The sequence below is a fragment of the Grampus griseus genome (genome assembly GCF_964374135.1).
Source record: "Grampus griseus genome assembly, chromosome: 1".
Classification (NCBI taxonomy): domain Eukaryota; kingdom Metazoa; phylum Chordata; class Mammalia; order Artiodactyla; family Delphinidae; genus Grampus; species Grampus griseus.
The window spans coordinates 72,027,010-72,038,998 of NC_139017.1; the positions used below are offsets into that span (position 1 = coordinate 72,027,010).

Genomic DNA, 11,989 nt, shown 5'->3' on the forward strand with positions numbered 1-11,989 from the left:
CTCTCATCCCAGAAGTCTCCTCGAAGATGTCCTTGGACGAGAGGTTCTGCTTCTGTCTCCACCGCCTCACCCACAGCCTGTCTGGGGTCTGTGTCTTCGAATCCCTCTGCTGTGAAATGTGGAGATTAGAGACGTACCTATCCCTTTGCAACTGGATAAAGAATTCCAAGATACAGCAAAAGCCCTCGGGAACCTTAGAATTCGGTGAGAAATTCTAGGGCCTTTAAGAGCCACAGAACCTGGTGGGCGTCTCCTGGAGACAGGGAAACGTTTAGTCTCCGCAGCCATGCCCGAAGTCACGAAGGATGCTGTGCACCCCTTGGGGGCAGAGGAGCCGAGCGTGGCGTGGGCCGTGGTCCGCAGCACGGGGGGCTTTATCCTGGGCTTGTCCTTGGCCACAGCCTATGGGCTCCTGGAGCTGCTGGTGGAAGGGCACAGCCCCTGGGGCTGCCTGGTGGGCACCCTCACTTTGGCCGCCTTCCTTAGTCTGGGCATGGGATTCTCCCGCCAGGTCCGAGTCACCGTCCTCCTGTTGCTGCCCCAGGCCTTCTCCAGTAAGCTTGGCACCCAGTGGAAGGGGTGGGCCCTGGGGCAGGGGCTGGGGCAGGAGGGATCTTGAGGGAGAGGGCGTTTGAGGGAAGTACTCTCAAGGCTTCTATAAGGCACTTGAATGGTATATGCCGCCATGTGTCAGGCTGGGGGCCTGGTTCTGAGGGAGCTCTCTCCCCAGAGCAGGGCCGGACACTGCTATTGGTGGCTACCTTTGGGTTGGTATTGCAAGGGCCTTGTGCCAACACCCTGCGCAACTTCACCCGGGCCAGCGAGGCTGTGGCCTGTGGGGCAGAACTGGCCCTGAACCAGACCGCTGAAGTGCTGGAGAGGGCCAGGCAGCCCCTCGTCAGTAAGGCCGCCCATCTCCACGGACCCCCAAGTTCCCCCTCGTCCTGCACGTTCTACAGTCCTCTGGCTTCATTCCTCTCCATTGGTCCTGGGCCCTAACCTCAAAGCACCCTGTTAGACCCCCTGACCCTCGCTCTCTGGCCTGCTCCACCGCCAGATGAACTATTTCCCAGCATCCAGGCTGCCCATTTCCCGAGTGGCAGGCCCCCTCCACTCCCTACTCCAGGGCAATGGTGAGAACAAGCCCCCAGAGGAGTTCCGACAGTACCCCTGCCCCCACCTCTCAGGTGCCCTGAACAAGATTAAAGCCATTGCCCAGAAGGCCAAGGAGGTGGCTGACCAGGTCCGAAAGTTCTTCCGGTCAATCATGGATGGCGTGAAGCACATAGGTCAGTACATTAACGTGTCTGTCTGTGGGGGGGTCAAAATTCACCCAGTCTCCTCACCCTCACACCCCGTCCAGGACTTTTTGGGCCCCGCCTGGGTGCTGACTAGTTCCCACTGGATATAGCACAGCCAGGCCCCTGACCATGAGCCTTTCCAGCTCTGGGTGCTGTCCTGGTGTTCCCCACCCACCCCCCGAGAAGGTGCTGCAGGACTCCTGGATACCAGCCCTGCAGCCATCCCCAGCCAGGGCCCTGCGGAACGTGTGGTACTGGCTCCTGCACATCGGCGACGTGTGTAACTCGGAGCTGGGCAACCCTTACTTGAAGTGTGCTCGGGTCTTCGATGACGCCAAGGACAGCTGCATGCAGGTCATACCACAAGCCTACCACCTGTGTTTTGTGCTCATGCCCTTCAAGCTGATGCTCTGTGGACTTGCCAGTGGTGAGAGAGCCAGGGGCTTGCCGGCAGGATTGGGGGCCCGGCAAATGTAGGGGTCAGGTGGGAGGGTGGGCCCAGGGGCCCAATGGGGGGCAATAAATACGGGACCAATAAGGATGATGCGCCCTTTGTGGGATCGGGTGGGGGCAGATAGGGAGGAACCAATGTAGAGGGTGGGGTAATAAGGAGAAGCCAAAATGTTCTGAGCCAGTGTGGAGGCTAGTAGGAAGAGTGAAAAGTCAGGGGGCCCTGTGAGAGCAAGGTCCCTGGAGGTGGGAGAGGCAGGCTGTGTGTCTCTGCCCCTGCTGACACTCGGTCTCGGCTCTCAGTGGCCCAGGTTTTCTGCATCATCCCCGGGTACATCCAAACCTTCCTGCGCGAGAGCATCGTCACCCGTGAGTGATCCCCTCGTGGCCCGGCTGCATGTGGTGCTCCTGAGAGGTCTCCCTCCCTCCTCCCAGGATGTGCCAGCCCAGGAGTGCTCCCAGACCATGAATGAAAATGCAGGAAAGGACCTCAAGAGGTTACCCAGGACAGTGTCCATGCTGTACAGATTAGGAAATTGGGGCCCAGAGAAGAGGAGGTGCTTCCTCAAAGCCTGACTCGAGAGCGGGAGCTGGGGAGAGAAGCAGGGTCCCCTGCCCCCGCAGCAGGTCATTGAGATGTTCGTTGTGGAGACGTAAGGCTGGTGCTAGGCACACAGCGGCAGTGGCATAGACTGTGGAGACTTTGTCCCCTCCTCAGTCCACTGTGGGTCCCAACATTGAGGGTTCCCGGCCAGCCTGTGAGCCGTGGGACCCCTGGGCTGACCGGGCCCCTCCCGAGCGCAGCCCGACCCCGTCCTAACTCTCCTTGCTTGCCTCTCCCCTGGACCCGCGCACCACAGCCGTGAGGAGGTTGATTAACCAGGTGCGTCACGAGTTCGAGTTCAACATGACAGCCACCCACCACTTCTCTGTGGATCTCAATGCCTCTCGGAGCCTGTCCCAGGTGGCTCTGGACCTCCACGAAGCTGTCAGCATGAAGCTGTACCGCGTCCGAGAGGCCGTGGCTCTGATGGGCTACACCACGCCTCTGCTGCTCGTGTTTCTCTACCTCCAGTGAGGGGATGGAAGACGGGTGTGAGGGCGGAGAGCTAGGGCTGCTGGGGGGCCAGCCCATGCCCATGGCATCCTGGGAGGCTGGAGTTTGGGGGCAGGGTTGGGGGCGGGGGCGGGTGCCCTGCCCTGGGGGGTCTGGTCGGGGGGTGCTTAGGGGCCTCACGTGTGCCCCGCCAGAGCCCTGTGTTACCGGTACCGCTACCTGAACTGGGACAATTTCGACAACTTCTACATCACCAGCCGATTCCTGCACATGGATGCTGTCCGCTCCAAGGCGGGATTGCCCACGGTGCTGCCACTCAGTGCCCGTGAGGCCAGACACTACATCCAGCCGGGTGAGGGCCCTGAGGACCCGGAGACAGGGACCCTTAAGGGAGGCCAGGGATTCCCCCAACCCTACTGCCCTGCCCAAGAGTGGCATGCATGGGCCAGGCTCAGGGCGGGACAAGAGGTAGGGGAGACAGGCCAGAGCTGATGGAAATTTCCGGCTGGGGGGAGACACAACCCTGTCTTTGGGGAGCCTTCAGTCTGAAAGGGGAAAGTAGGGTCCCTCAGAGCACGCAGACAGAGAGAGAAGGGGAAGATGATGCTTCTGGGAGCACCCTGGATGTCAGGACGGAGGGAAGGATGGGTAGGGAGTGGATATGGAGCAAGGGAAGTGAAGTTGGGAAGGCTTTTGGTGGGGGGCAGGGTGGCGAGCAGGAAGTGTGCCTGTGCTGATATGGAGGTGATGCAGCTGGGCGGGGTGGGCAGTGCTGTCTGTGAAGTGGGGGGCCTGGTAAGCGTATCAAGGATGCCTCAGGAGAGAGGATTCCTAGAGACTGGAAATAGGCCACCAGACCCAGGTGGAGATGCTAGGCCCGTACCTCTAGCCACGGAGCCCCTGCCCACAAAGAGTGCTTCCCACCTTTGCCCAGGGGTCCTCACAGCTTCTACATCTTCCAGATGAGCAGACGGGCTCCAGCTTGATCAGGGGCAGGAGCCGCCTCCAGGAGGGAGATCCCTGTAGGAGCTGGGTTCTGGTGGGTGGGAAAACAGGGGAGCGTCGTCCTGACCAGCTCTCCCCTACCCAGGCTCCCTCTTCTTGTCCCAGCGGGAGCAGATTTTCTACATCCTAGCCACCTTCCACCTAATCCGGCACCTCCTCCTCATTTTCCTCCTGGTCTTCTTGGACTATGCCACCTTCTGGGTCCTGGACCTGGCCCGGTACCAGCTGCAGGGGGAGATCGTGGCCCGCAGTGAGTGCCTGAACCTCCTTAGCTTCCTCAGTCCTGGGGGATTGCCTGAATGTCCCCATGTCACTCATACTTACCAGCCCCTGACATTGCCACTCCTCCAGCTCTATCCTCTGCCTGTTACCCCTGTGCCCAGTTCAAGATTATACCATAACAGAATAGCTAAAAACACAAGCTCTAAAGTCAGACTGGCCTGGGTTCAAATCTCAGTAGTGTCCTTTACTAGGTGGTGACCTTGAGCAACCTTGCTGAACCTCCCAGACCTTCAGTTTCCTCATCTGAACCATGACACAATCATGGTAGCAACCTCTCTGGGTGGCTGTAAGGAGTAAATGAGACCACATGTGCTAAGTGGCTGGTGGACCTCTGACTGAGTGTGTGCCACAAACCACAGAATAGAATTAATCTAATCCTGTATACCAGAGGCTCAACAGAAAAAGTTAAAAAAAAATACCCAGAACATGGGACTTCCCTGGTGGCACAGTGGTTGAGAGTCCGCCTGCCAGCACAGGGGACATGAGTTCGAGCCCTGGTCTGGGAAGATCCATATGCCGCAGAGCAACTACACCCGTGCGCCACAACTACTGAGCCTGTGCTCTAGAGCCCACAAGCCACAACTACTGAGCCCACATGCCACAACTACTGAAGCCCGCGCGCCTAGAGCCCGTGCTCCACAACAAAGAGAAGCCACCGCAATGAGAAGCCCGCGCACTGCAACAAAGAGTAGCCCCCGCTCGCTGCAACTAGAGAAAGCCCACACGCAGCAACGAAGACCCAATGCAGCCAAAAAAAAAAAAAAAACAAAAAAACCCCAAAACAATCCATAAAACACTTAGTTCAGTACCCGCTACACAGTCAATGCTGAGCAAATGCTTCTTTTTTTTAAATTTTACTCTTTACTTTTATTGAAGTATAGTTGACTTACAATGTTGTGTTAATTTCTGCTGTACAGAAAAGTGATTCAGTTATACATAATATATATATTATTTTTCCTATTCTTTTCCATTATGGTTTATCCCAGGATATTGAATATAGTTCCCAGTGCTATACAGTAGGACCTTGTTTATCCATTCTATATATAATAGTTTGCATCTGTTAATCCCAAACTCCCAATCCTTTCCTCCCCCAGGCAAATGCTTTAAAATAAATGCTTCTGGGTGGTCACAGAGTCAGGGGATGGACTCACTCACCATTCAGGTCATTTCAAATCTGGTAGCCTGGGAAGGCAGACCAGGCACCAGTGCCAGCCAGCTCTGGACCATGGAGCCAGTCCCAGGTTCCAAGGGCTGATGTTAAGCCCCAGGGCACCACGAGGGTGCCTAGGGTGTCCAAGGTCCCTGGCTGAGGGCCTGGGGGCCATCTCTATGCCCTGCACTGTCCACTCTCCACCCTCCTTTCCGGCATGGTGGAGTGGGCCGCTGCCAACAGCATCCCTCACATGGTGTCTTGTGCCAGGCCCTGTGCTAATATCCATAACTGTGGAAGGCACTGGCTCTACTGGGAAGATTTACCGCGACCTGGTGTCGGCATTTGATGTCCTGCAGCAAGGCAACATCACCGTCTTGTCCCAGCGCTGCCGCCTGCGTCCCTCGGAGCCCAGCACCACTGGTTACATAGCCATCGGTATCCACACCCCTGAGGGCACTGGGGGAATAGATGCCATTCAGGGAAGGAGGCACAGACTGCTGAGGGGGAGCGCGGCTGGCACCTCGTGCCCTCCGGCAGTGGCTTACTGTGTCTGCTGTGCCCCCAGGTGTCATGTATGGCCTGTGCTTCTTCGTCACTTTGTTCGGCAGCTATGTCAGTCGCCTGCGGCGGGTCATCTGTGCCTCCTACTACCCATCCCGGGAGCAGGTGAGGGGTCCGCGGCCAGTTCCTGCCCCCCCTCCCCAGGCTGCTAAGCTCATGGCTGTCTGTCTTGGTTTGGGGGAGTTAAGGGGCCTTCAGCAGCCCAGCTCTCTCTCCTCTGGTTGAACCCCAAAGCAAATGATCTGGACTGCAGATGGCAGAGATGGTGCCTTTTGGGGCAGGGCTTTCTGAGACAAAGCTTGCCTCCAAAGTTTTGTGAAAACCCTGGGGGGACAGGAGCCATGTTAACAGGTTGAGGTGTGAATGGAAACTCACCATTTGTTTACTCATTTATGACTGAGCATCTACCGTATGCCAGTTACCGTGCTGGCCTCAAGGATGCCAAGGTGAACCAGACACAGTCTTGAGGCAGGCCGGACAGTCTTTTAACCAGATGTTACAATGAAAAAAGTGTTTTTATTAAGGAATGAATAAAGTGCTATGGAAATCCAGAGGAGGGAATGGGTGAATCCACCTAGGGAAGTCCCAAAGTCTTCCCCCAGGAAGGGGCATTGAGCCAAGCCTAGAGGGATTCATAGGCGTTGGACAGAAGGCAAAGGTAGGGAGTGAGGCGGGAGCAGAGGGCATTCCAGGTAGAAGAAACAAGATCAAGGGGACCCCTTCCTTGACCTCCCCTCCGGCAGGAGAGGATCTCCTACCTCTACAATGTACTTCTGAGCCGCCGAACCAAGCTTTTGCCTGCCCTGCACCGATCGGTGAGGAGACGGGCAGCTGACCAGGGCCACATGAGTGTCCTCCAGGTGCTGGCCAGGCGGTGAGCCCACTGTCCTTCCTTATATGAAGTGGGGTGAGAGGGGGTAGAAAAAGAGCCGGAGGTCAGAATGGATCACTGTCCTTCCTAGGTGTCCAGAGGTTTGTTTGAAGACGGTGCTCATTCCATGGCATTCATGCATGAATGGATTGGGGATGAGAATTCTTAGGGGTGGGGAGTGAAAGGAGGAGGACAGGAAGCAGAGATGTTGTTGCTATAGTCAGAGGGATGGAGGTTTGCCTACAGGAAGCGCTACCCTTGGTTTGGAGGGTGGTGCTAGAGAAGACAAGTGTTAGTTATGCTGGCTGGGCTGGCCTGCTTTTTCTAAAAAATTAATTAATTTTAAAATTGAAATATAGTTGATTTACAATGTTGTGTTAATTTCTGCTGTATAGCAAAGTGATTCAGCCACACACACACATAAACTCTTTTTTAATGTATATTCTTTTCCTTTATGGTTTATCACAGGATATTGAATATAGTTCCCTGTGCTATACAGTAGGACCTGGTCGCTTATCCATTCTATATATAATAGTTTGCATCTGCAAACCCCAAACTCCCACTCCATCCCTCCCTCACCCCCCTCCCCTTCGGCAACCACATCTCTGTGAGTCTGTTTCTGTTTCATAAAAGTTCATTTGTGTCATATTTTAGATATCATGTATAAGCCATATCACATAGTAGTTCTCTTTCTGACTTACTTCACTTAGTATGATAATATCTAAGTCCATCCATATTGCTGCAAATGGCATTATTTCATTCTTTTTTATGGCTGAGTAGTATTCCATTGTATATATGTACCACATCTTCTTCATCCATTCATCTGTCCTTGGAAATTTATGTTGTTTCCATGTCTTGGCTATCGTGAATAGTGCTGCTATGAACATAGAGGTGTATGTATCTTTTTAATTAATTAATTAATTTTTGGCTACATTGGGTCGTCATTGCTGCACACGGGCTTCCTCTAGTTGCGGCGAGTGGGGGCTACTCTTTGCTGCAGTGTGCGAGCTTCTCATTGCTGTGGCTTCTCTTGTTGTGGAGCAGGGGCTCTAGGCGCGCAGGCTTCAGTAGTTGTGGCTCACAGGCTCAGTAGTTGTGGCTCGTGGGCTCTAGAGCACAGTCTCAGTAGTTGTGACACACCAGCTTTGTTGCTCCATGGCATGTGGGATCTTCCCAGACCAGGGCTCGAACCCATGTCCCCTGCGTTGGCAGGCAGATTCTTAACCACTGCGCCACCAGGGAAGTCCCAGGGGTGTATGTATCTTTTTGAATTACATTTTTGTCTGGATATATTGGGCTGGCCTGCTTAGTGTCTGGGACCCCTCTCCTCAGGTGCTCCTGCCTAGCTCTGTTTATCAGCCACTCTAGGCAGCACCAGACCTACTGCCTGGGCTGCGGGCAGCCCCAGGATGAGGGAGACACAGAGAATTCGGTGTCCTGCAGTACCCCAGGCTGCCGAGGTGAGACTTCTGGGGAGTATGCCTCTCCCTTCTGGGACTCACCACATTTGCATATGACAATCAGCTGTTGTCCTTCTTTTATGGACTTCTCCTGTACCTCACCTTTTGTACCCCTCCCTTCATTACTATGCATGTCCTCATTTACACAGAACCCTCAGGTAGCTCATTTTCTCTGTGAGCCTTAATCCTCCGGTGCAAATAGAATTTATAGGCAAGTGGCGTTGCAGCAACTCCCTAGTGTGCACCGCTCGATGAGGATGGTCCTCCCAAGGGTGGGGTCGGGGAGGCAAGGGCTGAAAGCTGGGGAGCACAGTGGTTGTGGGGGTACAAGTTTACCTCCTTTCCTCCGGGCCTCCTCCAGGTCTCTTCTGTCTCACCTGCTTCCGCCTCCTGGACAACACCTGCTCCGTGTGTGCATCTCCCCTCTCCTACCAGGGGGAGCTGGACCTGGAGCTGTGAGTCTCCAGTGACATGGGGTGGCCGGAGTCTGTGGGGGCAGTGGGAGCAGCCACCCCTCCCCCAGGACCTCTGTGGGCTACTGAGACGGGAGGCTTCTCCAGGGACTCCAGTGATGAGGACGGCCCCCGCCTATGGCTGGCGGCAGCTCGCAGAAAGGGTCCTGAGCAGGAGGCGTTACTGCAGCAATGGCTCCAAGAAACGCTGGGCAGGCCCCTCTTATCGGATTCCAGCTCCGAATTCAGGTGAGCAGAAAGCTGAAGGAGTTGGGGCCTGGGAGGCCTAAGATGTTCTGTCACATTTACCAAGGGCTTCTTGGGTGCCTGGTGCTCTGCTAGAGCTGGAGATGGAGATAAAGGGAGGGGAGGGAAGGGAGGCTTGCCCTGGAGGAGCCCACCAAATGGTGGGGGAGAGTGACATCAAATAGATCAGTGACAAATGTGGAGAGCGCCCCGATCAAGGAGTGAAGCAGGCTCTGGGCAGCACAGAGGACAGAACCACCAATTTGGAACGGGGGGATATTAATGAAGGCTTCATAGAAGAAGTGAAAAAAGAGGTGGGTTTGGGGGCACCCCGGGGGTTTGTTAGGCTGAGGAGTGGAGGAGAGCATTCCAGGGCGAGGCTTTTGTGTGTGAGTTTGGAGAACGTGAGACACTTAGGAGGTGCGCGGGTGCTCCGGGGCAGGCGGAGCTAAGGGAGACGTGTATGTGTGACCGGGTGGAGACTGCAGAGCATGCTGGGAGATGAGGCAGGAAGAGGTGGGAGAGGGCCTCACTTTGCCATCTGAAGATCCTCAGCCAGAGAGTGATATAATCATATTTGTCTTTTAGGACAGTAAGCTAAGGAGGCAGAATGGAGGCTGCGCAGGAACAGGGAGACCAGAGAGGAGGCTGTCTTATCTCAGGAAAAGTTGGTGATGGCCTCAGGATTGAGGTGCTGAGAATGACAGGGAGTTTATGCTTGGGACTGGGCGGTGTTAAAGCAAGAGGAGAAACAGGTTCTGCAGAAAGAGGAATGGCCCAGTTCGAGACCTTTGAGGTATCTGTAGGGAATCCAGCGGGAGATGCCCAGGGGACAGTTAGAAAAGGGCAGGGCTCTGGGCCAGAGGTGTCTTTTGGTGGTGGGGGGGGGGTGTTGACTTAGAGACTGTAAGAGAGAGGATGAGCTAGATCACCCTGGCAGAGGGCAGGGCAGGAGAGGAGGGGACAGGGACAGAACTCTGAGGGGCTCAATCACAAGCCAAGGAGGGGAAAGGCTCAGGAACAGAGCGCCAAGCATATCAAACGCTGTGACATGATCAAGCAGGATGAAGCCTGAAGATTGGCCATTGAATTTGGCAGTTGAGAGATCCTTGGTGTGGCTTGTGGGAACATTTCTCATGGTGTGGGGAAGGCCAACACCAGTCTTAATGGGTTGAGAGGGGGTGACTGGTAGAGAAGACTCAGAAACAGAAATGGGGTATGCGGCTCTGTGTCACTGTTGCAAGAAGTCTGAGAATTCTTTTTCTTTTTAATATAACTGCTGTAGTTAAAAAAAGGAAGCTTGATGGTAAAGAGGAGGGAGTTAGCTTCATAGAACAAAAGAGTAGCTTGGGGCTTCCCTGGTGGCGCAGTGGTTGAGAGTCCGCCTGCCGATGCAGGGGACGCGGGTTCGTGCCCCGGTCCGGGAAGATCCCACATGCCGCGGGCGGCTGGGCCCGTGAGCCATGGCCGCTGAGCCTGTGCGTCCGGAGCCTGTGCTCCGCAACGTGAGAGGCCCACGTACCGCAAAAGAATAGCTTGAAGGGAACCTAAAGGATTTTTCTTTATCCAAGTATAGGGAGATTTGAGCATTTCAGAGGTGAAAAAGAGAGCGCTGAAGAGAGAGGGATGCCAGAGAGATGGGATCTAAGGCCAGGTGAACAGGGTGGCCTCAAATAGGAGCGGGCTCGCCTGAGGCAGGAGGGGAGAGGGTATGTTCCTCTGAGCAGAGCCGAGCCTGCTCCAGTCTGGTGGCCTTGCTCTTCTCAGGGAGGGTGGGGGGCGGGGGTAGGAGGCAAGCACAGCTGCTAAGACTGCAAAGAAGGGGTCTGAGAGTGGAGTAAAAGTTTCAAGGAGTGGGTGGTGGAGGCTGAAATATCTGCCTTGGGGACTGTGCAAAGGAGCCAGCGGGGGAGGTGAAGAGATTTCCAGGTAGCATTACAGGCTCAGATGAAGTTGAAAACCATAACGTGTAATGACCGACTCCAGCGCGCTTGGTTATGCGGTTTTTTTCGAGCAAATGTGGTAGCCATGAACAGGATTCCAGGGTTGAAGGTTTTTTCTGGGCAGGTCAGGAGGATAAGATGGGGAGAGAATTGGGGTGTCTTTAGTCAAGAGTGTCTGAGATGACTGACTTTGGGGAAGAGAAGGTACTGAGACCCCAGGGGACAGTCCTAGGTCTATGTCTCGACGGGGGTGTTAGAGCAGAGGCCAGGAGGGACACTGAGGATGGGCCACGGCTGGGAAGAATTCGGGGATAAATGAAGAGAGTGGCCAAGGTTGAGGGTGAGGTCCGAGTGGGAGCAGAGGTGAAGGTCATTATGGCCAAGGAGGTTGAGGACTGAAAGGCCAGAGTGTTGGAAGAGTCCGCCCACTAGTGAGGAGGCAGCTGGGCCTCGCCAACAGCCCAAGTCTGGTACCAGCACCCTGGATGGGTGTGGCAGGGTGTCTGCGAGGCCTGGGGAGAGCCGCAGCCCAGGGGTGTAGCTGCCATGGCAGCTAGGGGCTTTGCAGTACGCCACAGGCCTGCCGAGTTTGAGAAAGGCAAGCAACCTCCACTCGGGAGGACTGCAAAGAAAACTCTCCGGTGGTCACATTCCAGGGCGAATGGGGCACTGGAAGTAGTAATGAGTTGAGGGGTTGAAGGGGAGGCAAAGTTTTATTTTTAGAGGTTCCAGAGGGCTCAGTGAAGTTAAAAGCTGGGTCGCCAGAGAGGATAGCTTGAGCCTTGAGCAGCTATTATTACCAAGGTCACTGCTGGTTCTGCCCTTACTACTCACATGACCTTGGGCAAATCGCTGCCCACTCATCTCTCAGCCTAAAATCAGAAGCTATCTACAGCCATGAGCTGGTTTGCCTTGTGGGGGGGGGGGGCCTGTGAGAGCAGCAGTGGCTGGTAGATAACAGAAGCCAAATCTAAACAGATGGGGCAGGGGCAGGAGGCAGGAATGCACCTGTGAAAACAGAATGTTGGTGACTGGGCCACCCCCCTTCCTCTCCTCGCTAGTGACCTGGATGAGGAAAAGGGGCCTTGAAGAGGAGGCACAGGTAGCAGCGCCCACGTGAGGCCCAGTCTGTCAGCATACCCATGCCCCCTCAGCCCTCCTGACCACCTCAGAAATCCTCTGCCCCCAAAGCAGCCCCTTCCCTGCTT

The 11,989-nt window shown here is 55.2% G+C and overlaps 1 protein-coding gene across 1 annotated transcript; it reads left to right on the top strand.

Annotated features, from left to right (window-relative positions):
* Positions 1-286: 286 nt before the first annotated feature.
* On the top strand, positions 287-11,972 carry DCST2 (DC-STAMP domain containing 2; the record flags this gene model as incomplete). The annotated part of the gene is made up of 15 exons (XM_082661877.1): positions 287-554; positions 731-901; positions 1,188-1,293; positions 1,535-1,728; positions 2,055-2,120; positions 2,612-2,825; positions 3,003-3,160; positions 3,899-4,063; positions 5,516-5,683; positions 5,814-5,914; positions 6,553-6,683; positions 8,013-8,140; positions 8,502-8,595; positions 8,701-8,841; positions 11,843-11,972. The coding sequence occupies 15 exons, from the start codon at positions 287-289 to the stop codon at positions 11,868-11,870; spliced, it is 2,133 nt and encodes a 710-aa protein (XP_082518003.1). The 3' UTR covers positions 11,871-11,972.
* Between the last annotated feature and the right edge of the window lie 17 nt (positions 11,973-11,989).